The sequence below is a fragment of the Rhea pennata genome, chromosome 10, assembly GCF_028389875.1.
Source record: "Rhea pennata isolate bPtePen1 chromosome 10, bPtePen1.pri, whole genome shotgun sequence".
Lineage (NCBI taxonomy): Eukaryota > Metazoa > Chordata > Aves > Rheiformes > Rheidae > Rhea > Rhea pennata.
The window spans coordinates 9,853,672-9,879,903 of NC_084672.1; the positions used below are offsets into that span (position 1 = coordinate 9,853,672).

Here is a 26,232-nt window from a genome sequence, read left to right on the forward strand (position 1 = left end):
TTTACCTGTTAATAAAGCATATAAACATGAGGTTTACCCATTACTGGAATATAGTGAAGCACAAGTAATTCAGAATGCAAGGAGCTGAAGCTTTTTTGGCAGAAGTGGCTTTTTCAGTAAAGCTTCCTGCTTGTCCATTCGAGTGAAACACGTAGCTTAATTTAAAAGCTACTTACAGACTTTGTGTATTTATTATGCAACTGTGAATGGTAAAAGAATGAATTACATTATTATAGAGTTAGTTTGGATGGCGATCCTGTCATGGGAGTCTCTGTCGATGGTACTTAGGAGCAACTGTTTCTGGAGTTTTAGATCCCTTTTTAAGCTAAAGAATCTCTGCTCTCTCTTTTGAGGAACTATTTTTATCTTGAATCATTGATAGGCCTGAGTAATCTTTTCTAGTTCAGGTTTTCCTTCAAATGCATCTGCTAGGGTATCAGCTCTGTTACAACTAACTGCCCATCATGTGGAATCATGGACTTGGTGATGTTTATTTGTTAGTGACTGAACCTAAAAGTGCCTGCAGAGATCACAATGTGTTGTGCTGCTTTGTTACATCTTACACAAACCTGTAGCACGATAAAGCTGCTGCTGCCGAAAGGTTAGAGGGACAATGCAAGGATGAAAAAAGAGGATTCTTTCCCACATTATGGATGAGGAACTGAAAATACATGTATAATGCTGCATGTATATGAAAATATATGTATAATTTAGGTCTAGAGAGGGCTTATGCATCTGTGTGCTCTTGTCAAAGCTGTTTTATTTATTATACTGAATTTTTCCCATGTGTAAGATGACCATTGTAGAGAGTTCAGAATGCATTTAGTCTTTAAAATATTTTTGCTTTTTTTATGTTGTAACTTAGTGTTAAGCGTGTGCTTTGAATTATTTACTACTTTATTTTGTCCAGATTTTCCAGGCCCATCAGGGGAGAAACTTGCATGTGATCTGTAACACTATCCCTTCAGATAGTCCCTTAATTTTAACTGCATAGCAAGGCTCAAAAGCCTACATAGTTTCCTTTTTAATTTAATTAAAATGATGCATATTTGCTCAGTGCAGTGGAGAATTACATGATGCAGACTGGTTAGTCAAACGTGAAGGCAGACACAACAGAGACCTTTGGCCTTATGAGCTTTTATAAGAACAATTTGTATTAAGCAAACAGCTGTGTAATGTGGGGGTTTACTTATTAAAAAACAAGGAAGGGAAGAAAGCTTTTCAGTTCCTTCCTTGAGGGGACAGACAGATTTTTAAAAATAGCTACATTTCAATTGCATTACTTTTTATAACTTTGATTGCTGTTGATTGGATCGTCTCTTCATTCTATTGTAAGAATGTCATAAGTTGATGCTAATGCTTATACAACGCCTTTTGCAATTAGATGATGTAAACCTTGACACCACTAGGGAGGTTAAAATAGTTCCCCTGAGAAGGTAGGCCAGTTTTGGAGGGAACCAGCTTTGGTGGTTTGTGTTTGTAAGTGGAACATTATTCATCATTAAGGGGTAGGTAGTTCAGGAATTTTTCATGAGTGCTGAGAAAAAAATGAGCTATATGAGCATGTGCTGGTTATGAGTAGCATTTTGAAAGTGTGGATATTTGACTCAAGTTAAATCTCCTTATTTCGGCTAATTCGTTGCAGGTTCGACACTCATACAAGCAGTTATCACTGGTTATAAAGAAAGATAAATCAACAGCGCAGGCTGTATACTTTCTGTTGTAAGTGTAATCTTGCATGTTTCTCCTTTATGCTGATAATGTTCTGATAAGCATATAGTTCATCGTGAGATGTTAATGGACTTTGAGAATCACTGTAGGTTATGTTACTGAGAATTACTAGCTAGAGCTACAGTATGTTGAGAACTCACATTGCTTACGTGAGACTGGGCTCTGTTCCTAACTGCACCTTCTACCTGCTGGCTAACCACAAGCAAATCAAATCGTTCCTTTATGCTTCAGTTTCCTCATTTTTAAAAGAAAGATAAAGATTCAAAGGAAATCTCTATCTTTGTTAACAGGAAGTGCATGCCTGGAGCCAGCTATTGTTCACTGAAGTATTAGTTTTGCTTTGTAATGTAGTGATATGTACAATAGGATATGTAAATGGTACTGCTTTCTGCTGCACCATGAAACAACCACTCGAGCAGTGGAGCCCTATGTCTGTGAGAGCTCAGGCAGTCTCGTAACATGTGTAGAGAGTGCTGAGCTTCTTGGTTGTATGTGCAGTGTAATGACAGCTGGAAAGTCCTGTGCAGTCCCTGATTTTGTTCCAAGCTCTAGAAGGCTGCCCAATTTTGCAGTTGCACTGTATTCTCATGGGATGTTGCTATGTCACTGTCCTACTGACTTCATTCTTCTGGATGTCTGTGGTTATGCTGCTGGGCAAGTGTGCCCACACAGTGCTGGTATACACTCTAGCCACATCCCGACTTGTGTTGGAAGAGACCTAAGTACACATAATCTCCCAGTACACTGAGTTTTCTTTGTAGAATGGAAAGTAGGCAAAGCAGGAAGGAGCTACAGCTTGTTCCTCTAGGCCTCTGTTAAGAGATTTCATGCGCATCTTCCTCATGTACATGCAACCAAAATCACTGAATGTTGGAAGCACTGCTATGTTTGTGGCATTTGTGCCCCATTCGATTTTGCTAGTCATAGCCCAACACAGTCCCACTTGGTGCTTCCGATCCTGCTGTGCTGTAGCCATGCCCCCTCCAAGGTGCCACCTCCAGTCCTGCCCAGGCCAGTTGCAGGGACAAGGAGAGACTGGAAGTGACAGTTATTTCCTCTCTCCACCTTATCCTGCCCTTTTGCTGGTATCACTCTTCCTCTTTTCCGGAAAGCCTGAGGATTGAAGCTGGTGTGTGTTGACTTCATTGGAGATTCGGAGGTCCCAGGAGAAGATTGTGATAGGGCAGGAAATCCTGTACAGCAGAGGAAATGGCTGTGAATGCAGCGCTGCTCTACAGCCTTCCTGGTAGGGTGAAGTCTCCATGGGCAAGTCCCATCCTCTCTGTACAGTCAGACTGGGAAGCAAGTGTAGGTAGTGTGTGTGGAGACACTTTGTTCCCACTGGCAGCCCTGTCTCCCTCAAAGTCCTGCTGATCTGCTCCCTGAAAGATTTAGTAAGGTTGTGATTTTAATCTTGGAAAATTTTGAAATAGTATCAGCCATCCCCACATGACCAGGAACAAGTTCTCCCCACGATATCCTGAGCTTCCCATAAGCAGGTGTTGAGACTATAATTATGGTTTGTAAAGGCTGTACCAGTAAAGGATGATCTGTACTACCGGACACCTTCCAGGCAGAACACAAGGGCTCCTGCACCCAGCCTGGAGAACAGCCTCCATCACCACCAAGACCCTCAGTTATTTCCACATTTGAATTAAAAATATGTGTACACTGTTAACGATGCAGCTACAATGCTTATTTTGCGTAAATCTGGAGTGTGAAAGAAAAAAGCCTCCTGCCTGTTATGAGCCCATCTGTTCTGCATCACTATGAACTCGAAGGGGTCCTGGCAGCAGTCCTGCACAGCACTGCTGCATCTGATCTGATAGAAAGTGAGTGTGTTCAGGAATGCTGTTGCCTTTGCACTGGGGTTGTTTGTGGCAGAGGGTTTTGGTGAATGAGTTAAGCATTACAAGTTAGCTAAATGTTTTTTTGTAACTGCTCTTACTTTCTAGAACTCTGCATTTTTCATGACCTTTCCACATATTTTAAATGCTATCATGAATTTTTATCTTTTTTGTCATAGATTTAAAAGATTATTAACAACTCAGGGAGTATAAAGCAGTGGTATTAAAATAAACAATTGATTACAGCCATTGCCTATGAGAGCCGCACTGTAACCTCTGACCTGTGTGCGAGAGGAATGCTGTAAAAACAATGTTGGTATTTGGGTGCACGGTGTAACTGGTGCCAATTATGTGATAATATCTTTAGACAGTTTGTAATTTAAAGTTAGAGTGATCTTAAGCTCCCCTGTATTTTGAGCATCCAGGCTGTTCTTATTACTCATGTGTTAGCCTTCCCCTCAGTGCGGGGCCCAGGTGATGCATTTTTCATGACTACATTTTTCATGGGTACATTTTTGTTAGGATTGTGTTGTTCTATGTGTTTACTTCACATATTTCCTATCTTTGGTGTTGAGATGCTGAAGACACACTCCCTTTCTGGAAAGTAATTGGGTGACTAGTAGCACATTTCTGTGCTATGGCTGTTTCCCTTAATCACACCAATCCTATGGTAGATATCTGCAGTAGGTATCCTGTCATTCGTAGGGGGCTGTTGAGGACTTGGATTTCAGGACAAGGACTGTGTACTCCAATGTGTATATGTGCATGGTAGGTAATATCTGTCCTTTTATGAACTTTAAATTCATGTAAATAATAAAACCCAGGATGCTAAGAGTGGAGCTGTGGGACTGTGATTTTGTTTTTATGTATATATGGCTTAATTTATATACCATGAGCCATTTCTTGTTTTTATAAACTTGAGTTCCAGGAAGGAGAACCCTCAAATACTGTGTTTGCATTTCAGTTCGGATTTTTGACATACTCTTAGATCATCTGGAAAAATTTTTGTTTTTGGATCCATGGGGAGAGTGTATATTTATTAAACTTAAGAGAGCTTAAAGCACTTGCTGAGCTGCATTAAATGTGAGATAGCCTTCCTTAACAATTGTAAGGGTCTAAATCTGTTTTAAATGTTTTTTTTTCTTTTTATTGTTGAATTAATACATAATAATTGCTTTGTTTTTGTAAGAGCTTATTATCTGTTAGCAAAATCAATTTAATCTACATTGATCAAATTTAGACTATTTAGTCTTCTTACTGAAGACATTTTATACATTCATGGTGATCCATTGCTTTCAGAAAGAATTCTGCCAACTGAATACCTCATTCAGTGTAAAGCTGAATGTTTGGTAATAGGCAGTGTATGTGCATAACTGATAAATGAAAAATAAGCAAAAAAAAAAAAAGAAAAAAAGAAAAGAAAAAGGAAAAGGAAAGAAAGAAAGAAACAGGAGTTTCACTTAGTTTTCTGTAGCTTCATTGTTTATGCCAAAGCAGTGGCTAACAGCTGGTATCAGTTGGCACTGTTGGGGAGTATCAGTACTTCAACTACTGATACTGTCTTCACACACACATTTTATGTACTGAGGTACAATAGTAGAAAACTTTTTAATACTACTCTCATGATTGATGAAGATACTTTTGTGTGATGGGCTGGCACAGAGAAATTTTAGTTGAGAGCATGCATCCTAAAGATGATCTCTGCTGCTTTTCTAGAGGTTTAACATACAAATACAGAACATCACCACAGAATAAGTCCTTTGTTCACAGAACCATCAGCTTGAGGCTCAGCTTACATTTGGAACTATATCAAGAAGCATCAGTACCTTGACCATCACTTTGCGTTTAATTACTTCCTCTTGTTTTTCTGCATCCCTGTCTTGCTTTTTTCCCTTTTTTTATACTGAGATAAAGATATTTTTTGGTTTTTGTAAGGATTTTTGTTGCAGTATTCCTGTGTTCTGTTTGTGTTCCCTGAGTAGCCTGTGGAGTATTTTTGATGAGCACAAAGTCATCTTTTGTTATCTTGTCCAAACCAAACTTTTAGTTTATCCTTTACTTTATTTTGCCTGGAAAGAAATATGTAGACAATCCAGTGGCTGAGAATAATTATAAAATATCTAACTTGTTCTTTGTAAGACAAGACAGTATCATGTACAGCATAAAGCTTGATGAATTGCTAGAGGTTGTAGTATCAAAGGCATGTGAGAGTCTGAGTTCAGACTTTCTCATCAAGTCCAAGATTCTGTGCAACACAGTAGTCAATTTACTGATGAGTTAGAGGGAACTGGAAAATTTTATTTAGTACTTTACTTGACAGTATTTTGATGTGCATGAAACCAAAATAAGTCTCTTGATCTTTGAAAACAGGTAGTAGACTTTTGTTGCGAAAGAAGGGTATTTCCAAGTTGCAAGCTACAGTCCTGGATCTGGATATTGTCTGATCATTTTTAAGAGACATTTACATTTAAGGCATTTACAAAGAAGGATGCACTGAAATTTTCTCAGAATACCATGCTTATGTGGCAAGGGTATTAATTAGTAATTCTTATGAATCCTACAGTTTGTAATTGAAGAAAGCAGTTGTTATAGAATTGGGTTTAGCAGCATAGAGTTTTGAATCTACCAAAAATGAACTGAAAAAAAGTAACAAAGAACAGACTGTGTTTGATTATCAGGCTTGATAATCCTTCGCATGGAGTGCTTAAACACAGACGAGTCAATTTTCTAACATGCTGTTGTAGTTGTGTAAAGATGAGTTTGAGCCAAACTCCCAGATTTCACACCCCATGAGCTTCAGTAGGTCCAGGCTGATCCTTGGCTTAGGTTCATCTCAAACATTGAAAGTGTAGAAAAGATAAATTTGAACATTCACAGTAGCAATTGTATGTCCAAAAGGGGAAGCTACATGCATAATTTGTTCACTATTTGCACACATGCAGGGGCACATTAATGCCAGTATGAAGATTTGTCCCCTTAATTATTATAAGAACATTTTTAGAGCATCTTTGAAAATGTGCCCTGGCATAACACAAAGGGAATGTTTCTGGCATGTATCCTCAGTACTTGAATTGCTGACTACCTATTCTCATTAGTGGCAAGAGCTTTATATGGCTTCTGTAATTTTATCCAGATAATTAATCTCTTGCACAGCCTCCTCACCCCCGTGGGCCATTTTCACAGTCCTTTCCTGTAACAACAGCAGACATCAGGTTCCTGGGTCGCCTGGTGGATCAGTGCTTTAGAAGATAGTTGGTTTATTACAGATTTAAGTGAAACTGCCTTCTACATTTGGACTGTAATGGGTAAATTTCAATACATTATCAATTATATCCAGACCAGAGTGATTTATGCATTGGTTTTAGTAAGCATTCTGCTCATTTTATTTGCTCACCTGTTTGCAGCAGAATAAACTGCAGTTTCCTCTCAACTGTGCAGCTGCTACAAGTGATAAGACAGCAACGTCTGTCACAGCAGGGCCATGATCGAGACGTGCATCCTGTGCTTGTTGTATCTAAGAGTTGTATTTGGAGCTGGAGAGGGGAGAAGTTTAACATAAAATGAACTACATGCAATTATAACTTTGTGTGAAATCTCAGAGATCCTGCTGGTGGTGTCACTGGGTTGCATTTCCCCTTTAAAATGGTTCTGCTAAAGAAACCAGAAGAATGAAAGAAAATGTGCAAGTGCATTATTCAGGTATAGGAAGTTGTCACAGTGTCCTAAAATACTTCTTATTCATCAGAATATAATTGCCAATATTAACATCAAAGATATTTTGGGCGTGTTTCCTGTGGAGGAACCTAAATGTCCGTTTATCCGTGAGGAAACAGCATTAGGGTAAAAGATGCAGAAACACAGAGAGAAAAGAGTATTTTACAGTTCTGTTACAGAGCTATCATCGTGATATACTGCCTGCTTGCATTCAGCTGTGCACGTGACATGGAGTTGAGATTTATTTCAGCCTGCGTGGCTGTGATACGGGATCCACTTGGGTGCATCAAATGGGCAGCTGCAGTGAACTGTTGCTCGATGGTATTAAAGCAGCTGATGATTTCTGTGACTAATTTGGCATTCACAACACCTAGGTCAGAAGTAGATCTTAGGAGTCCTACGTGCAACTTGCTTAGGGCTCCCAGTCGGTAGCTTCCCAGGAAGAACCAAAGAAGCGGCAGTGGCCGGGGCCCTGCCTGTGCTGCCTGGTGGGCGCGTGCCAGGCCGCCCGCCACGTGCCACGCGCTACAATCCAGGACAGCAGACGATGATTTCGCAAGGTGGAACAGTACGGGCCAATCCATTCTCCAGTCGGGCGTCGAGTGGTTCGTAGTCCAGGGAAGAGTTAACACTGTGATTTTTGTCTTGGTACCAGATAACACTGTATTACTGCTGCAGTTGTAGATTTTCACAGCAATAAGACGTCATGACAAATGTTGTGATACAACTCCAGCTTGTTACGACTTACCTGTTTTGTGTCTGCTTGCATTTCAGTAAAACTATCTGGTAAAAACTAGGTGCTGTAAATCTCGGTCAAGAAATGAAGTGGATTTTTTACTTATTCTTTTGTTTTTTCTGATTTTTTTTTTTTTGAGAAATACATATGAAAATAAATTGGGGGAATGGTAATGACACTGTATCCAGATTGCCATCATAAAGCAGCTGAACAGAAAAAGCTCTAACTGTAGTTAGTTTGTATGCAGTACTGTGCATAGACACAGGGTGTAAGGACTTCCATGAGTTACGTAGTTGCTTTTTCACAGCTAGCATTGCTTCTGGGTCCTGCGTTGTGGCAGGTGTGCTCAGCCACATTAGTTGAGTACCGATCTTGTAGCTGGCTTGCTTCTGGGTTTCTTTTGACAGATGCTCTCTACAGTCATTTAAAAGTTTCAACAGAGTTATGAGCCCTGTTGTGCCATGTCTTAGGAGATCCCAAGGAGTACATTGGCAGGCTGGTTTGAGCTAAATTGAAAGCTCTGTCCGTCCTTAATTTATTCAGCTGTAATTCTTCCCTATAACGTGATCACGAACTTCTAATAATAAACAAGTCACAAATTGCCTGTTCTGTATAAAAAGCTGCAGTATATTGTTAGAGTTTTGCAAGGTTAAAACACCCATGTGATGGACTCCTAAAACAAGCGACTGAGAGCTTTATCTATGTTCCAAACTTCTCTGACTCATTTCCCACCCACCGCAAGTGATTCTGTAAGTCAAGGCAAAATTTAGACCACTAATTTTGTTGTCTGGTGCATCTTTTTAAGACATTGCCAAATAAAAAGCTAACTTTAAAAAATGTGACTTTTGTTGTTGGCGAGAGGGTTACAAGCTTGCCAAAGGAACATGGGTCAGCAATTTTAAGCTTAACAGTCATGTAGTTCTGAAATGTCCTTGTATTTATAGATAGTCCTTGATGATAAAAACTGAGAAATTTCTATTAGCTGTTTGAATGATGCTTTTGACTCTGCTTTTTGATCATTAGTGTCACACTAGGAATTTTCATTGGTATGAAAAAAAGTGCATAGAAAACAACTCTTTTTTTTTTGTTTGTTTATATGTATGACAATGTTATCTTGTCCAAAGAGAAAAATGCTTTTAATGGTTTGATTTGGCTTTCTTGCTGCTATGGACAGCCATTGAGTCCTGCACAGATACTTTGTTTGCACTGTCAGATACTACCTTTTTCTGTGAGTCAGCTTGCCTCTTACCTCGTGACCTTTTATTTCTCTAAAATGTATAAGTTGTTTCTCTGATTTTATTTCTCTAAATATCCCCCCCCCCCCCCGCCACTAGTTGAGGAGGTGGGGAAAATAGTCTGTGACTTGGAATGCATGAAATAGGATACTGCCTCTGTGCAAGGCTTTCTCTCATGCAGCTGAGTGGAGTGGATTTGAACATGGGCTGCTCCTGCATCACAGGGCCAGTGTAACTGAGCTGGGACATATGGTATTGTGATTTCCTTCCAGCTAACACCTGAATCATACATTAATACATGCATTATATATGCATCTACATTAATATATAGCTGAAGAATGGAATCCTTCAGAGAAGTGCTCTGAATTGAAACATCTTTAGGAATTGTTCACAGGCTGGCCCAATTTTTAACAATCTGAATTATATTTCTGAGATATACCAACTGACACAGTCTAACTTTATGTCAATGAGGATAGCTTTTCTCCAGAAGTAGTTATCTTTAATAAACCTTAAGAATAAAATGCTACTGCCAAAGTTTTTATTTACAATTTTAATCTTTAAAGTGTTTTGTGATGATTTTACTCCCATTCATGGATGCAGGTGAATATTTTCAGTTAAAATAATTCTGAAATGCAAATGTTTTGGCAGTGGATTTATTTCAGAACTTAATTTTTGGACAGAGACTTTTGATGAAATCTATTAAGAAAGACTTTAGATATATTCTAGATTATTTCTTCCGTTTCATATAAAGAGGATGTGGTATCTTGTATTGCTGCAAACTTGGTTATTGTTATATCACAATAAAGGCTTTGATGTCTTAGGTCTGTATAACTTCAGTTATTAAAAGATACTGTTCCCTTCCTAAACATGTAGGTCTTGCTCATGGCTGGACTTACACGGCTGGGCAATGGAGTCTAAGAAGACTGGAGGCCTTGTGTCCCATCAGCGCTAGTGGCTGCCCTTGGATTGTATAACTGTTGTCTTGCTGCATTCCTTTTGCCCCTGTCACTTTTGCCCTGAAGCATAGTATGTCTAGGCCAATAATTCATTTCTACTCCATGTTACTAATGTGGAAGATTTTATATTAATCTGTTGGCAATTGAGTTGTAGATGCAGAAGTCAATTCTGTCAGTTCTTTGCAAATAAGCAATAAGATTCTAGGCCTCTACCCTGATCTGAAGTTTTCTGTAGTGCTCACTGCCTTCTGTTTTCTCTCAGGAGTATGGAGAGATTAATCTGCGCTACTGCTTTGCTATCTTTTTGGTGTTTTGTTTGTTTGTTTATTTTGGACCTTCTCCCACTCTACAGTAGGAGTGTCAGTGCCCTCCACCCTGTCCTCTCTTGAGATGCCTTGACATAGTTGCTGTCATCTCTCTTCAACTCTGTGTCTTTGGGGTGAAGTTCAGAGGTCCACAGTCAGCTTATGTTGATCTGCAGGGTCCTGCTGCTGACCTTGCCTAGACTCCAGTGTTGCCATGGGGTGAATCGGATCATCTCACTGATCCAGCTGAAAATTAATCTTTAAAAAATGCTGGTGTGTCAGTTTTCAGTGTGATCAGTTCTGAAGGGGCTTCACACATGTGCTACTGTGACATATTCTTAGTCTAACTGGCAAGAAGAAAAGCTTCATCTGATGTATTCCTGACTGTTGCTGCAGCCCTGTGCATGTGAGGTGCTCTTACAGTGAGGGCATTCTGGATAGACAATGGAACACAGGAGAAGAAAAACAGCTCTCAAGGAAATGATGCTTTATCCACAGTTCTAGTAAGAAATGGAGAAAGCAGACGAGTCAAAAAGCTATTCTTGCTTTTGATGTCTCCTCTGTCTTTAGGCATTTTGATCCTGCCTTAGAAATTGGCCTTGGACCAGCATGAATTAGAAAAGAGCAGTCAGTATTGTGACTCACTGAAATCGTTATTTAAACCAGCACATAACTGATCTCTCTCTCTCTTTTTTTTTTTTTTTTTTTTTTTTTTGCTTAAATGGGCTGATGACATTTAGTTTATGAATATATTGTCATCTTAATCTAGTACATCTTTTGGTAAATGGAATTAAATGTATGTGCTACACAGTCACTCTCTTTGGCTTTTCTAGGACGAATACTGGACTTGAAGACTGGAACAGTAAAGAAGGAGGGTCAGCAGTCCTCAATGAGAATGTGCATGGGATCAAGACGTTCTTTCATTTGCCGAATGAGGTATGCGTTTACTTTGTGTTCCTGTGATGTTTCCAGATCCTTCTCAGATTATAAACTTCAGACATTTTGTTGACTAATTTATCTGTTTAAAAACTGAAGCTGTGATGGCATACTTCCATTTAGCATTTCCAGAAAGCTTGCTTTTATAACTGGAGTATAGCTGAAACCTGTCTTTCCTTGTGATTAATCACTAAGTCAGCACCCCCTATATGTGTAGCAGTTATTTATATCAGTGTGGTGTGTTGCATGCTTTTCCCCAGAGAATTTCATGACAACTTTACTCCGGGAATGCAAACTGTTGTCTCTTTGAGCCAGTTTATTCAAATCAATGCTTTGGGAAGCTTTCGTAAGTGAAATGAAAGCCCAACTCTGTATATTTTTTCAGCGCACTAATAATATTGAAAGAATCTTGCAGACAAACAGGAATTCAGTTGCAAACTTGCCAGCAATGTAAGACATCAACCTAAGCCTGGTATGAATTAACCAGATGTCAGCTGGTTAATTTTAGATAAATGACTAACTGTTAAAGGTTTTATTTTGCATTTTTCTGACTTCTCCTGTATTGCTTGGAGATTTCTTAAAGAGATGTGTCTGCCTCGTACTTCTGACTAGGGCTTGTGGGTACTTGTGTTGTTACAGTGCTAACTAGATAAAAATGTCTATTGTTATTGCAATAAGTTGCTCTCTGTGTGGTTAATGGGGAAAGTACATAATTGCATCTGCATCTTTTATCCAATACTTATGCTAGGAATAGATGATGCAAAATCAGTTATGTAGCAAAACACAAACCAAAATATTTCACACATTACAACAGATGCCCGTACTTCTGTTTGTGTGGTAGATGCTCTTTCAGTCACAAGAGAAGGCTGAATGTATGGCTCCCGGGTGCCTTCGTTAAGGGTTTTATATAGTTTACCGAACCTGAAAGATCAGATTTCAAAGCTATGGTTCCTATTATGCGTAGCCATTCTTGGTCCATGCAAAGAAGACATGGGCCCTAGTCCTTGCTCTGTTTTATGGTGATATGTGCAGGAGAATGGCCATAATTTAACCAAATTATCATTGTAGAAGGGTGCAATAGGAACACACTGTCTCTGTGGACCTGTTTTCAAACCAGCCCCTTCTCTTGATACTCAACAGTGTGAGAGATTATAATCTGCAGAAGTGGGAACTAAATTTGTCCATTGAAATTATGAACCCAGTACCATATACACATCCTCTCAAGTAATGTTAAAAATGTTTTTCTCTGCAGTCTATTAGTAAATAACATGGGATATTCAGACAAAGATTTCTTTAGAAAGATCAAGTCTGATATTTGCTTATCAGCAGGCATCTTTTCTCATCTAACAAGGGTCAGCAACCCACAGCCAGTGGGTTCCAGGTGCCAAAGATGGCATGGAGTTTGATTTTTGGATGTCCCTTAGCAAGGTTGATACAGGGTCAGGAGCTAGAACATGTCAAAAGATGCAGTTTTAGGGGCAGCAGCTCCTAATGAGTGGCTAGCACAGAAAAGATGTTACTGTTTGGCAGCAATTTGTCTCTTTGAAAGACACAAGTGTCTGACTCCTGTAGTGTTACTACTCTTTACTATTAATTTCAGAGAATAAGAAATAACAGCCAGCAGAGAAATACTTGGAACACTACTTACTCTTCCTCTAAGCTGCGCTTAGTGATCATGTGACCGGAACAACTTTGAGCAAAGAAAACCAGGTTTAATGACCTGTTTACAAAGGTTTTCCAGCTTTTAAAACAACAAATCAAGTCATAGTTATTTCCTAACACTCCAATTCTTTAAACTCCAGTGCATTGAGAGTAATTTTATACATGCCAGTAGCCCCATTGTTTTTCTGATTCTAAATCTTATTGTACTTGTTCATTTCTTCTCCTTGGCAGTGACTGGTTTGAAAAAAAAAAAAAAATCCTTGTGGGGAAACTGATCCTCAAGTACTGTGCAAATAATGTGAACTTTCTTTTGACTACTTTTCATTGTTGTTGTTCTTCTTTTTCCACTGAGAATGAACTCTGTTTTTTTACTTTGAACTATTTACTTACCTTCCAAAGGGGTGTTACAATTATGCAATTGAGCACAGTTAGAATATCGCAAAATATACAGGAAAAAGCTTTAAAGTTACTTAACATTATAAATAGTCCATCCTTGCAAAGATTAGATTAGTGTCTAATATGTTGTAGCTGGTATACGATGAGCATAATTTCTCTGTCTAGGGAGGTTATTGGTACACTGACATTGTTTTGTGTGGAGATTTTATTTGGAGGCCCAATTTGTATTCTTCTCTAGTTTTCACTCTTGTTATGCTGTAAGACATGTCAAAATATTACAAATCTATTCTTAAACTGGTCTTGGAATTTTCTGTTTCAAGTTGTCCTTAGGTTTGGAAGGAATTATTTTTATAGCTTTTTCTATTTTTCTTTCTAAAATCATGAAAATATTTGTAGTACACACACACAAAAAAAAAACAGATTGCAGAAACAGCAAGTTCTAAGGAAAGGTATGTCTGGAAATTCCTATCAGGAATTGCTATTGCTGTGTGCTTGTATATCCTACCAAAGGTGTTAAAATGCATTTTCATCCAAGGCATTTATATTCATTTTTGAGCCCGTTGAAATATGAATTTATTTCTAGGTGTGGAAATGCTCCTCTGGATCATTTACCTCTGAACAGAATAACCACCATGAGAAAAAGATACAGGTACTATTACTTAAATTACCACTACACGTAGTTGACCTAAGCATGCTCATTTTCCCTGGGCTAATATTCAGTTGAGTAGTACTACCTGGACAAACATTTGTATTAGCATACAGCATATAAATAGCACTGGGTCACAGGAGAGAAGAACTTGCCACTAAATTCAGCTGTGGCAGTGTCACTGGATCCTGGTGCAGGCCTTGAGGAAGTCGCTCAACTTCTTTGTCTTAACTATCTCCATTTGTGAAATAAAACTAATTATCTTCCTCCTAGAGGTGTTATGGAAGACGAATAAGACTTGAAGAGCACTATAATGGAGCTGACTACAGAACTTACATTGAGAGTTGGTTGTATAACTTACAAATATCTGTAAATCATTGGTAAAAGTTTAAACCCATAAAGCGCTTCTGTGGGTCAATCAGTACTGTCTGTTTGTTTGTTTGTTTCCTTATCGTTTAGGAATGGCCTTGGCCCAGTAAAAGAAGGCGAAGCACAGTATGCTGTTGTCCATTGCACTGGTTATATCAAGGCTTGGCCACCAGCAGGTATGTATCTCATTCAAAGAGCATGTGCCTTACTGTCTGCAAGATGAGAGAAAAACTAGATAAAGATTAATTTGCTGATAAGGAAACAGGCTGAATTTCTGTGTGGCAACCCCATCTGTCTCATCCTTGAAAAGCTTTTGATGCCAGAAATCAGTTTTTACGCATTCATGGTCTCCTAGGCTTTCTGTATGAAACACCCTTCTCAATTTCATTGGCCCAGAGAGCTGTAGGAGTTGTCTCAAGTAACGTGAGATTACGGCAACTGAGGCCAAAGGTTTTCAATCTGATAGCCTACATAAAAACAGCCTGATTTTAAGAAGGTAAACAAAGAGCTCTTGTACCTCTAAACAAAAGCAAGTAGCAGTTTTGTATTTAAGTACTGAGTTGAAGTGCCGATGTAGGAAAATGTTCAGTTTCAGTTTAGGTGCATGTATTTTCACTGGAAGGTGGTGGTGGTAATGGGGAATGCTCAGCTTTTGTGGTAAGTTCTGTTTTGAGGCTGTTTTTCTGGGAAACAAGTCTTGGCATATTACTTTGAACTACAGAAGAAAAACATTTACCTACTGTAACGCAGTATTACAGATGGGAATATTTCCATTTGGGAAATTCATAGAACAAGGGGAGACAGTAGAGTTCATCCAGGCATCATCATGAACTGAAGTGGTTGACCTTGGCGTTTGCAGTCGTTAAATAAGTTGTTTTTTAATATGACTCTGCCTCCTGGCATGAATCAAACCATGTCCTGTTCCTTTATGGTCGTATGCCACAAACATAAATCATATTTATTCAGACATTGGGAACACTAAAAGTTGGCTTGTACTGAACGTATACAGTGTTGTGCAGATTTCAGTATGCAGATGTAAACTTTTTGTTGGTTTCCTGCTGAATTGCAGTTTCAAATGTTAAATAATAGTTTATTACCAGTGTTTCTCACCTCACACATAAGCACATATGTATGCGCGTATAATACAGACAAAACTGAAGCATGTGAATGTTTCTGTAATTCATGCGGCCAAGCAGAATAAGGGTAATTTATATCAAACATGATCTGTGGTTCAGAACCACATTGCAGATAGCAAAAACATTTCTTCCTTTTGCTAATAAATTTAATACATTTCAGTGTGCTATAGAAGTCAAAATGTTTCAATTTCATTTCAATTTCAGATGAGCGAACAGAACAGTAGGTGTAAATTGCTCTGTCAAAATTAAACAAAACATACTGTATCTTCCACAAAGAGATTAGTTTTTCTACTAGTATGTTCAAATATAAGTGAATTCAGCCATGACGCACGGAGTATCTCTTCAGAAAGATGCGAGTCTAATGAGATTCTTGCAGTTTCTTGCTCAGCTGAAATGGAAAGGCTGCTGCACATGATTACGTATGTATTCTTCTAATACAGAGTTGCAAACAGATGAACTGATTATAGTGCTAGGTAATATGTTAGCAGTACAGCCTCTGGTCTGTATTTTTATAGGGGAGTAGGTAACTGCAGTAAAGCAGCACAGGTTGAAAAGGATCTTCTGGATCTTCAAGTGCCCTGTGGTCAGGTATCACTGTAAATGCCAGTTTAATAAGGTGAGGTGTTTTTGCCTACTCCAGCTTTTTCAAAATCTCACTTCTCTCTCATGGTTACAAACCTCTCTCTAATTTCCGGTCTTCAGTAGTTTTTGAGCAGTTTATGCTAGTGTATTATGCTAATATTTCCCTTAAGGTCAAACAGGAGTTTTCCTGCCTTGTTTCTCTGTCCCTCTCGAATGTTCTAGTGCATTTCCAGATAGAAGTCATATCCTGTCAGCCTTGACAGCCTGCTTCTTCTGATCTCCCCTAGTATGATGCACTCACTGTCTTTTCTTCTCTTTATCCTTGTGTCTTTTCTCTGCACTTATACCTGTCTTAATTTAACTTTTCAAACTGTGGGTGACTGAAACTATACACTCTGTTCCAGATGAGATTGTAGTGGTATATAATGACAATGGAATTTCGTGTCTTTCCTCTTGGTATAGGATATTGTATACTTCTTTTTTGTACAGTGCATCCTACTGCATCCTAAATCACCTGCTGTGCAAACAAGGCTACCACCTTCTCAGTTGTTCTCAATGCAAATCTTCCAGTTCATAGCAAAAATCATTTTCAATTATGTGATCTTTTGCTTAGTAATATAAACTTTCATCCCATTTCTATTGCTATAGTTTATGACATTTATTAGTCCCGAAATGCATGCTTATGCGTTTAGTAATGTTGAAGTTCATTCCATTTCTATTACTCTGCTCTTCGAGATCACATGGTGCTCCCCTTATGATATCCCAGTGCTCTTCTAGAATGTTAATGCCTCCGAACTATATCACGCTCCTAGGGGACGTCACAATTTTTGACACTCTTGTGTGGAATTTCAGTGGTTTTTTTATGTTGTCGTCCAAACTGTTACTCATCAGGGTCATGCTTGGGTGCCTTTTTCAGGGTACATAGTACAGAATCAATTTTGTGAGTGTTCCTTCCCTTTCCAATTCTTCCCCACTTTATGCTGGTGTTTGTCATGTATCCCTTAATTTGGAGAGCCGAATGTGGGTATCTAATGGCTGAACTGGTCCCTAATACATTTTAATAAGTCAGTGGCAACATCACTGCGTTTGTTCTTATTTCTGATGGTAATTCAACGATAACGTGCAAAGCAAATGAAATAACCATGGGAATAATTGAATTTACTGAAGCTCTTCTACTCTATAATAAAATTACTTTTGTTCCAATCAGATAGAGAGTAGCTAACCCTTGGGCTTTGCATAGTCTCTGGGTCTTTGGGAATTGAGTTTATGCCAGGTCACGTATGTTTTAAAAATCAGCCAGGGAAAGGATCATTGTCATCTATTTTTCAGTTACCAAGTGGACACTCTAATATGTACCCCATATTCTTTTCTTTCGGAGCACTCAGCGTGGCACTTGAGTTATGCAGCTAATGTACAACACTTAAGAGAGTAATACATACTTTCATAAAAAAGTAACAAATATTTAGCAAATGCACTCAATCTGCATTTGTTTAGCACCTTCTATTGTCTCTTTCTGGGTTACATTGTATTGTCTGTGGCCAATGTGTTACATTTTTGTTTAGTCCCACTGTGAGCATAACACAATCAATGGTGATACAGAAATATAAAGACAAGAACTGCTCTGTGATCAATATTAATATGATAAACCAACTGATTTGAGTATCTAATATGATACACCAAGATTTGAAGATGCTGCTGCTGTCAGTAGTCTGTGCTAAATCTCTTGATTAATCTGAATATTTAAAACAGGTGAAAAATCAACTAGACCAGCTGGCGTCAGTATGGCATTGTATTTTAAGGACTAGGGTGTTTTGGTTTTGTTTCAGTGGCCTGAAGTAGAAAGAGAATTACGTCATGGCTGCAGTCTGGTGGCACTGTTTGCTCCCAGCACAATCTCTAAGGGAATTCGAGAACATTGTCGGCCTGAAATCCCTTTTGTGCATCTGGCTACCCCTTACCTTTTTACGGAGCAGCAAAGCTCGCTTACTTATTTGACAAACTGTCTTTAGCCCTTTTTCATTGCAAGAGAAATGGGAGAGGAAATACAGGCAGTGTCATGCCTCGTCCTGTGCACGGAAATGAACACAGAGCATGTAGGGCTCATGGGCAGCACCTGCCTCGCTTGTATTTCCTAGCAAAGCAGTGCCAAGGAGTGCTGCAGCCTGCGTGTCCTGCTCATTGCCCTGGTGAAGGAGCCGCGTGGCTGTTCCCTTGGCGCAGTGCATTTACCTCTGGCTGAGGAAGCGACAGAGAGAAGACGGATCCTCTTTGAGGAGCGGATCTATTCCAGCTGAGTTTGTTAATGATCCGTTCATTTTCCTCCACTGCGCCTGCAACAGAAGGGTAAAATTAAACTCAGTACGAAAGCCCAGCATATGATACAGGCACACTTATCCCCTTGTAAATAATATATTGACCTCATGTGGACTCTCTGCATTAGAGTAAACTTTGTGGGGGAGACAACTGAAAAAAAGATCAGATATTGCCACTCAGCTTTCCAACCAGTTACATTGTTCATCCCTCATGTGGAGGGTATGTGAGAATAAACAAGGACAGTGCAATGTTGGATTATTCTGAATGAAGTAAAAAGACCCTTTATTTGAAGCTGGCCGAGTACCAATCCTGGCCTTTGTTCTTCTGTTCTCCATGAAGCAGAACAGCTAAAAGACCTTGTGATACTTAGCCTAGAGAATGCTTCGAACTCATAACCAGTCGCAGACCTTAGAAATGCTAACCTTCTTCTGATCATTTAGTTTCAAGCTTAAGCATTTACTTTTTCTTTTCCCCCCTCAGAGAATCTTATTCTTGGAAGGAGATGAATCTTATGTGGTCCATATGATATTTTCTTAATAGTTTTCTTCATGCCATAACAATTGATGGAAAATATTTGGTTGAGAGAGAAGCTACGATCTGTCAGGATGTTGCTAATTTTTTTCTTATAAATCAAAGCCAGGACCTACAGGAAAAAAAATAAAAAAACATTCTGAATAAAAGGCTTAAATAGATACTTATTTCAAAAACTTCAAATAAAATAATCCCAGAATAATAGTGAATTCAAATAATGTTGAAATCTTTTTTTCCTTCTTCTTCTTCTTCTTCTTTTTTTTAATCTTAAAAAAAGAAACATGTTAGTCTTCCAAGTCAGACTTACGGTAACGTCTTAACCACAACATGCCAAAGCTGTTAGATTATTTTAAAGTTTTTGCCAGAATCTGGACATTTGTGCAGAGTACTCCCATTTCCAATACAAAACAAAATAGTAGTTTGAATATTCATTGCAGTGCTGTCATTTTTAAAGCTTTATTTTAAAAAAGACCCTCTTTTTTTCTTTTTTAATTGGAATTTTTTCCTGAGATTTGCTCCTTGGTATGCTATAAACATCCACAAAACTCTTTTGGAAAACCCCTTTCCACTGTTGTGTAGGAGAAGCTTCTTCAGGAGGTAGTATCGTGCAGTTTTGCTGTATCAATAATTTTCTGAGGGAGATGGGCAGTTTAAGGGGATTGCTAGTGACCATTGTGGATTTAATTCTACCTTTGTAAACACTCATAAATCATTTATTTTTCAATGTAGTGAAGTGAGACCACAAGCACACTGACACTTTTCTGTGTGTCATCAAAAATACAGGGCAGAGGGATGGAGATGGAAGGCAGAAGACGAAGCTGTTGTGATGGTAGGGCCAACTGGAAGCTCGTGGAGAAAACTAAAAAGTAACAATAATAATTTCCTTATGTCCACCCAAATGCATGCTGTTGCCCTGTGGGATACTGTTTGCTGGCATCCAGGGACGCTGGGAAATTAAATACAACCTTTAACTGCACAGAGTTTTATTTGTCATGTTCAATTGCAGGCTTAGCTTTGCAGTTTGTTGATATTAACCTGAACAAGCGTAGCACTATGTTTGTTGTCCAAGAGGAGCATATATTTGGTATTGAGAAATAAAGCCTCTCGCAGGGTTACATGTGAAGAATGCGAGTAACTCTAGTGTTTGTTTTGCTTATGCTTTCTCCAAGGTCAGTTTCGTGGTCTTGCTCCTGGATGAACTTTTTTTTTGGAAATACTGATATCTTGATGAACTTACAGGGCTATATTACGTTCTGTCGAGCTGGACAAACCAGCGTTAGGTGCAGCGCACGTATCTTTATTTACCTGTCCTTACTGGAGTACGTTCAATAGGAAGTATACTAAAGCAAAGTAAATCTCTTCTACAACTGCATCGTCATATGTAAGCACACACGCAGTTGAATCTTTGTAACTATCAGTGAGTAAAAAAAGAAAAAGAATTGCCATCTATGGAATACTATCAATAATAGCACCTAAATTGCAGGTGAGCTGGCAATCATTTTGGCATCTTTTTGCTCTAGGCACTTAGGGAAGGGTTAGCAATTCACTGGGTCATATATTGATTAATTCCAGGCAGATTGTTTTTTATTCATAGCGTGCCTTGTGGGATAACGCAACTAATAAATTTTCCAGTGTGTTATTCAGACTTAATGTAATCCATCTTTGAGAAGGGGGAAAAAAAAGTGTAATTTAGAACAACAGCTTCCCTTGCCAACATTGAGTTCCATCAGGAATGGTGATTCTGAGCTAGGTTTAATTTTGGAGATTGTTTATGTTGCTTTGAGTTTATTTGGGCAGTAGCAAGCCTGAACCAAGTTCCTAAAAAGGAGAGTGTTGTTGAAAGCTGCAGCAAAAAGATTAAGCTAAGTGGAAGCCATCCAGCTGAATATCTGTGCTGTCCTTTGCAATATACTGTGCCACTAAGGAAATGACTGAAAAAGCTATTGAAATGAAGGGAAAATACTTCAAAATTGTCCCTTTCAAATAGAAAATTCCTATTTAAGTAAGGGAACTTTTGGTTAACATTAACCAACTAGAATGCCTAATTTAAAGAAAATAATTTTAGGTGCTAGAGTGCCTAAAACTATTTTCTTAAAACTGTGCTTGGTCCTCTGTGTTTAAGTAGGCTAATTCTCAGAAGTACCATTCCTACTCTGTTGTTGGGTTTTTTTGATTTTTGTTTTTGTTTCTTTTGTCCACTACTGCATTTCTCATATCAGCATCAGTCCTCCTCTCAAAACTACAACATCATTTAATTTGTCCTACCCTCAATTCACGCTCTGTTCACAGCTTGGTGAGGTAAAACAGTGTTGGATGCCATTTAACATCCTCTGAAAGCTTCATATAATTCTCATTTAACCATTTTCTACCTCTTTGAGATGAAAATTGCTCATGTACTCTTTGCTTAGTTCTAGAGCTCACCTCCTGCCCCCCACCCCCACATGAGCAGATAGCCACGTATCTGCGAAATTTTTGCCTTATGTGGACAGTTTTCAGTAGATGATATTTGCTGCTACTTTTCCAGTGTAATTCTCTCTGTCTATCATTAGGAGGCAGCCAGATTTCTCTTTGCGTATTGTAGCTGTCATTAGCTGATTATTAAGTTTTGTATTGCTGTATTGACACACAGTTATTTCTTCAAGGGAAGTAAAAATACTTCTCTAAAATGCATTTCTCAACTCTAGTTGAATGTCGATGTTTCATACTCAGTGATACGCTGGTGTCTCAAAGCATGAGATTTGTTTGTGTTTGGAGTCTATTTTGTAATTTGTAGTATGTACCAGAAAAGAGGCTGGAAAAGTGGTGTGTGAAACATTAAAACACTGCTTTGTAATTTAACTGCCCGAAGGACCTCTCTCTTATTAACTGCAGGCAGTGCAAAACAGTCCCCTGGGAAGTGTAACAGCAACTTGTGTTGATTTCAGGGATGTTTTGCGTAGTCCAAGTCGGATGAAGGCTCTTCATAAAAAGCTTTGGTCTCTAGTAACTCAGGGAAGGGCATTTATCAGAAACACAAAACTTTTTTTTGGCAGAAAAGTTCAACTGAAAAATAACATGCGTTGATTTAGCCCAGTGTTATTTTTAACTTCCGTGTTTAGTGATTTCTTAAAATGTTCTCCCGAGGTCATACAGTGCTACCTTGATCTTTTCATAGAACTTCTATAAAAGCATTTCAAAGAAAGTATCCTGACTTCTGTTGAGGGATATCACTAAGGTTTAGAAGTTATTTAGGGCCAAGTTTATATCTCTGATTAGCGAGGTTCTAGCATAGAAAACAACAGTCCTTTTCGCAGCTCTGTTACTGCATTTGACATTGAAATTCTTACTACATCTCAGTTTCCCATTTGTAAGGGACAGTAATGTTCCTCCTTTATAAAGCTCTTGAGATCTCCTGATAAAAACCTAGTTATCTGTCACCAACTGTGAATGAGGTCAGTTGTGAATAAAGTTAATTGCAAATAAAGTTTGAAGTGATAAGTATGTTGTCCAAAGTATGGAGGTTTTTTCTTTCATACTTCTGTACATTTTACTTCATTACATAGCTTGGTGAGGACTGAGAAATGCCTGTGGAATGATATTTAGAAACCGATCATCAGAGAAGATTGAATTCTTTCGGTAAAAAATAGTTTATTAAGAGACTACTTCAGTTTGTTTACCAGCATTTATAGTCATTTTTCAGAGGCATCATTCTAAAGAGTTGTGTGTTGTCATCCTCTACATCGTCCAAAGATTGACTTGTACTGGGAATTATAAATTTTATGGGGGGAAAAGTTGTTTTTGTTTCATAATTGGTAGCTGCTTTGAAATTAAATTAATTAAGGCCTTAAAGTGCATTTTAAATGATTCACTGCCCGTTGTGACTGAATTCCTTGAAAAGCCTTGTAAAAGAGTTTGCAAATCCCTTAAAATAAGTCAGCAGTGCTACTATTGGAGGATGAGTTTTGAAATGTCTCATAGGAAATTGCCATCTTAAAGCTTTAGTTGGGAAACAGCCTTACTAAAGACCTCAGCCGACTGACAAGTAAACAGAGCTAATCTCCTGAATGCTCCTATTTGTGAAATACTGAAATGGAAGACAATCCCCATGTATGTTTTGAAATTATTCATTTGTTTATAACAGTTACTCCTGTTACACAACTGAAATGAACACTTAGTAAAGCATCCGCGTTTTTTCAGTCTTTCAACGTAATGACCCAGATTTAGTCCGTTATAGAAAAAAGCAAAACGGGCTGTCAAGCGTGAGCACAAAGTTAATGAATAATCTTTGTTTTAAAGGATGATTTTAATACGTTATTTGCAAAAGAAAACTGAACATAGTGTGCATTGACGTAACATATTAAGTGACAGCATGGTTCCATTAACTTGCTGTAGAGCAGTAGTCATGGGAATGTTACTGTTCATTGTCCAATGTAATGGAATTTGTGTATTTGCTTTGACTTCAGCAAAATTGCTATATATGCCGGTGAGTCATGTAGGACAGAATAAAACTGAGAAAGATTATCTGATCTGAACCCAGAGATAATGTCTGAATCCTAGAGAGAATGATATGGTTGTTTTTTATGATTTAGAATACCTGAAATTATATAAAACCAAGCCAAGAGCATCTCTCTTCATTCTAATTTTCTAATTGTAACAATGTTTGTTATTGTTTTCTTTAGGAATGACTATACCAGAAGAAGATGCTGATGTGGGACAAGGTAGTAAATATTGCCTCGTGGCAATAGGCAGGCTTCAGGTAATGCAGATGTTGCCTTATATGAGCTACTGTTGAAAGCATCATCAGTGCTGTGGTTTAGTTGTAAAGGATTTGTGCAGAGATTTGTGGGTTTTAACATGCATACAAAATAAAGGGCCTTGATGTCTGTATACAGCCAGAGACTTTTTTAAAACCTGTCAGTAAAGCAAAATGAAAATGTTATTTTGGCCTATATTTCTATTCAACCCAGCAACAGTAGCAGAAATGCTCCTGGCACATGAACATGTACACACGTGCCATTCTCTAAAGTAGTGTAGGGCTGGGATATTCTAGACAGTGAGAAGCCTGGTGTAGATGGTAGGTTAAGGTGGTTGCCAAAGATAGTGATGTGCTTCCCACTGTTTGCTCGCTCACACACTCACTGTCTTTCTCTCTCGTTAATCAGCTACTCTAGAAAACTGCTTGCAGAGGTTATTTTGAAAATAATAAAGATTAGGCAGCCAAGAGAGGCTTCACAAATCGTAGCTTTATTCTCAATATGTAATGTATTGCACGTTCAAATATGATGTCAGTGGAGGGAACCGTGGGAATAAAATTTTACCTCTTTTTTCTCATGATTATTGAGAGTGATGTATTTTCTTCCTTTTCCATTGCTAATAAGAGTTCTGAGCTGGAGCTCAAGCAGTTGAGGTGAATCTCTTATTGTGGCAGTGCACAGGCTAATTTTTATCTTCTTGGCCTGGGAATTCAGCCATTAGTGAAAATCTTCGAGCCTGCTGCAGGGTCTCTAGTTGGCCTACCCTCATTGCTGTCTGGTAGGATGGTATTAATCCTTCTTACAAGATAGAATGACTCTTTCATTGGAGTCTAAGTGCCAAACCAGTTTTGTTTGAGGTGAACAACCTGCACATTACTGAAGTTTTCTCCATTGTGGCAGAGCCACAGGAATGTTTTTTAATGTTTTTTAACTTAATCGTACTTTTATAATCAAGAATAAAATAATCCACTAATGGAAGGAAGGAAGTTACAGGGATTCAGATGTTATAGCTGCCAAAAAAGATGATTTCCCAGAAAACCACATTAGCAACATGTGGAGTGTCAAAACATCTGTCACGTAAGACAAGCCAGCAGGTGCTATGTGAGGGCGGGCAAGAGGAGGCTCTGGTGGTGGATTTAATCACAAAGAAGTCAAGGTGCACACATTAAGAACTGTGCTCTATAACAGCAAGTTGAAGTCCTGCATACAAGCTATTACGTTTCAAGGCAAAGACCAAAAAGTAAGATTTTTGTTCTTTTTGCATCTGTGCTATTAAGAGAGATGATGCCAAAGGCTGTAAGTAAAAGTGTAGTCTCGTTTGTATCCCCACTAGGAAAGGAGATGAAGTGTCCTGATCGCACAGGTTTCAGGTGGATAGCTGGACGTGCTTCATTCTCTCTGATGAGCTTTCAGGAGCATTAGGTAATGATAGATAAAAATGATAGAGCTGCTAGTGAGATAATGAGCTGGTCTTCTCCAGATAGTTAGACAGTGAGACAGATAATGAGCTAGCCTTCTCCAGAGTAAGTTGGTTGGTTGGTTCTCTGGGTTGACTTGTTCTCTGGAAATCTCTCTTGGTTGACGAAAGTGGACATCAAGATGCCTAGCTGTAAGGTGCTTCCACTGTGAGGTAAACCCAACCTTACTTTTATCTCTGCTATATCCTTCCTTGCTGGAAACTTCTCGTGTTTGTTTTTCTGCTGTACTGTTAAGCCTAGGTAAGTGCCACGAGGGGACATATTTACACTGCAGACTAAACCGAAACTACTCCTGTGTCATATATATCTGTGTTGTTGTTTTATTTATGACTTCCTTCAATAGTTAGCAGCCTGCCAACAGATTTTCTTCTTTAGCTGAATAAGCAAATTCGACTTAGGATGACTATTCTGTGAACTAAGTTCTGTGAACTTGATTGATTGGTCTTAGGTAACCAGCTCTCCAGTGTGCATGGACATGAATGGCATGTCAGTCCCAACTGAGTTCTTGTCTAGGCACAACTCTGATGGAGTCATCACCTTCGTTGACCCCAGATGCATCAGTGTCATTGGCTACCAGCCTCAGGTCAGTAAATGACTGTGAATGCAGAGACTGGTTAAAACTAACGAACAAAATTCTATTTGCACATTAAGAATAAAAACAGGAAAACATGAAATATTTCTAGCTGCTTATTTGTATGTCAGGTGCTAAATGCTGTTTACTTTTCTTTGCTATTCATGCCTTTGTAAAATTTAGAGTTTTCCCCTTTGCCTTGTGGGAAATCACTTTATCCTTTTAAGTCCAATTTAAATTCTAACAGCAAGTTACTTTAAATATTACTCTGCTTCCCAGTGAAGACATTTCTGTGATAGAAAGTTAGTAGTGCTTGGAGAGGGTCTTGTAGATCTTAACTTCTATCAATTTATTG

General features: G+C 38.5%; 1 protein-coding gene across 3 annotated transcripts in view; it reads left to right on the forward strand.

Annotated features, from left to right (window-relative positions):
* Window positions 1-26,232, forward strand: part of ARNT2 (aryl hydrocarbon receptor nuclear translocator 2) — a 109,345-nt gene that overhangs the window by 52,912 nt on the left and 30,201 nt on the right. For 2 of the 3 annotated variants that reach the window (XM_062583807.1, XM_062583808.1), the window contains exons 6-10: window positions 11,358-11,460; window positions 14,102-14,167; window positions 14,624-14,709; window positions 23,754-23,830; window positions 25,755-25,889. In XM_062583807.1, coding sequence (XP_062439791.1) covers window positions 11,358-11,460; window positions 14,102-14,167; window positions 14,624-14,709; window positions 23,754-23,830; window positions 25,755-25,889 — 467 coding nt within the window. The remainder of the gene's footprint in view (window positions 1-11,357; window positions 11,461-14,101; window positions 14,168-14,623; window positions 14,710-23,753; window positions 23,831-25,754; window positions 25,890-26,232) is intronic. The other variant, XM_062583809.1, reaches the window with a different exon arrangement.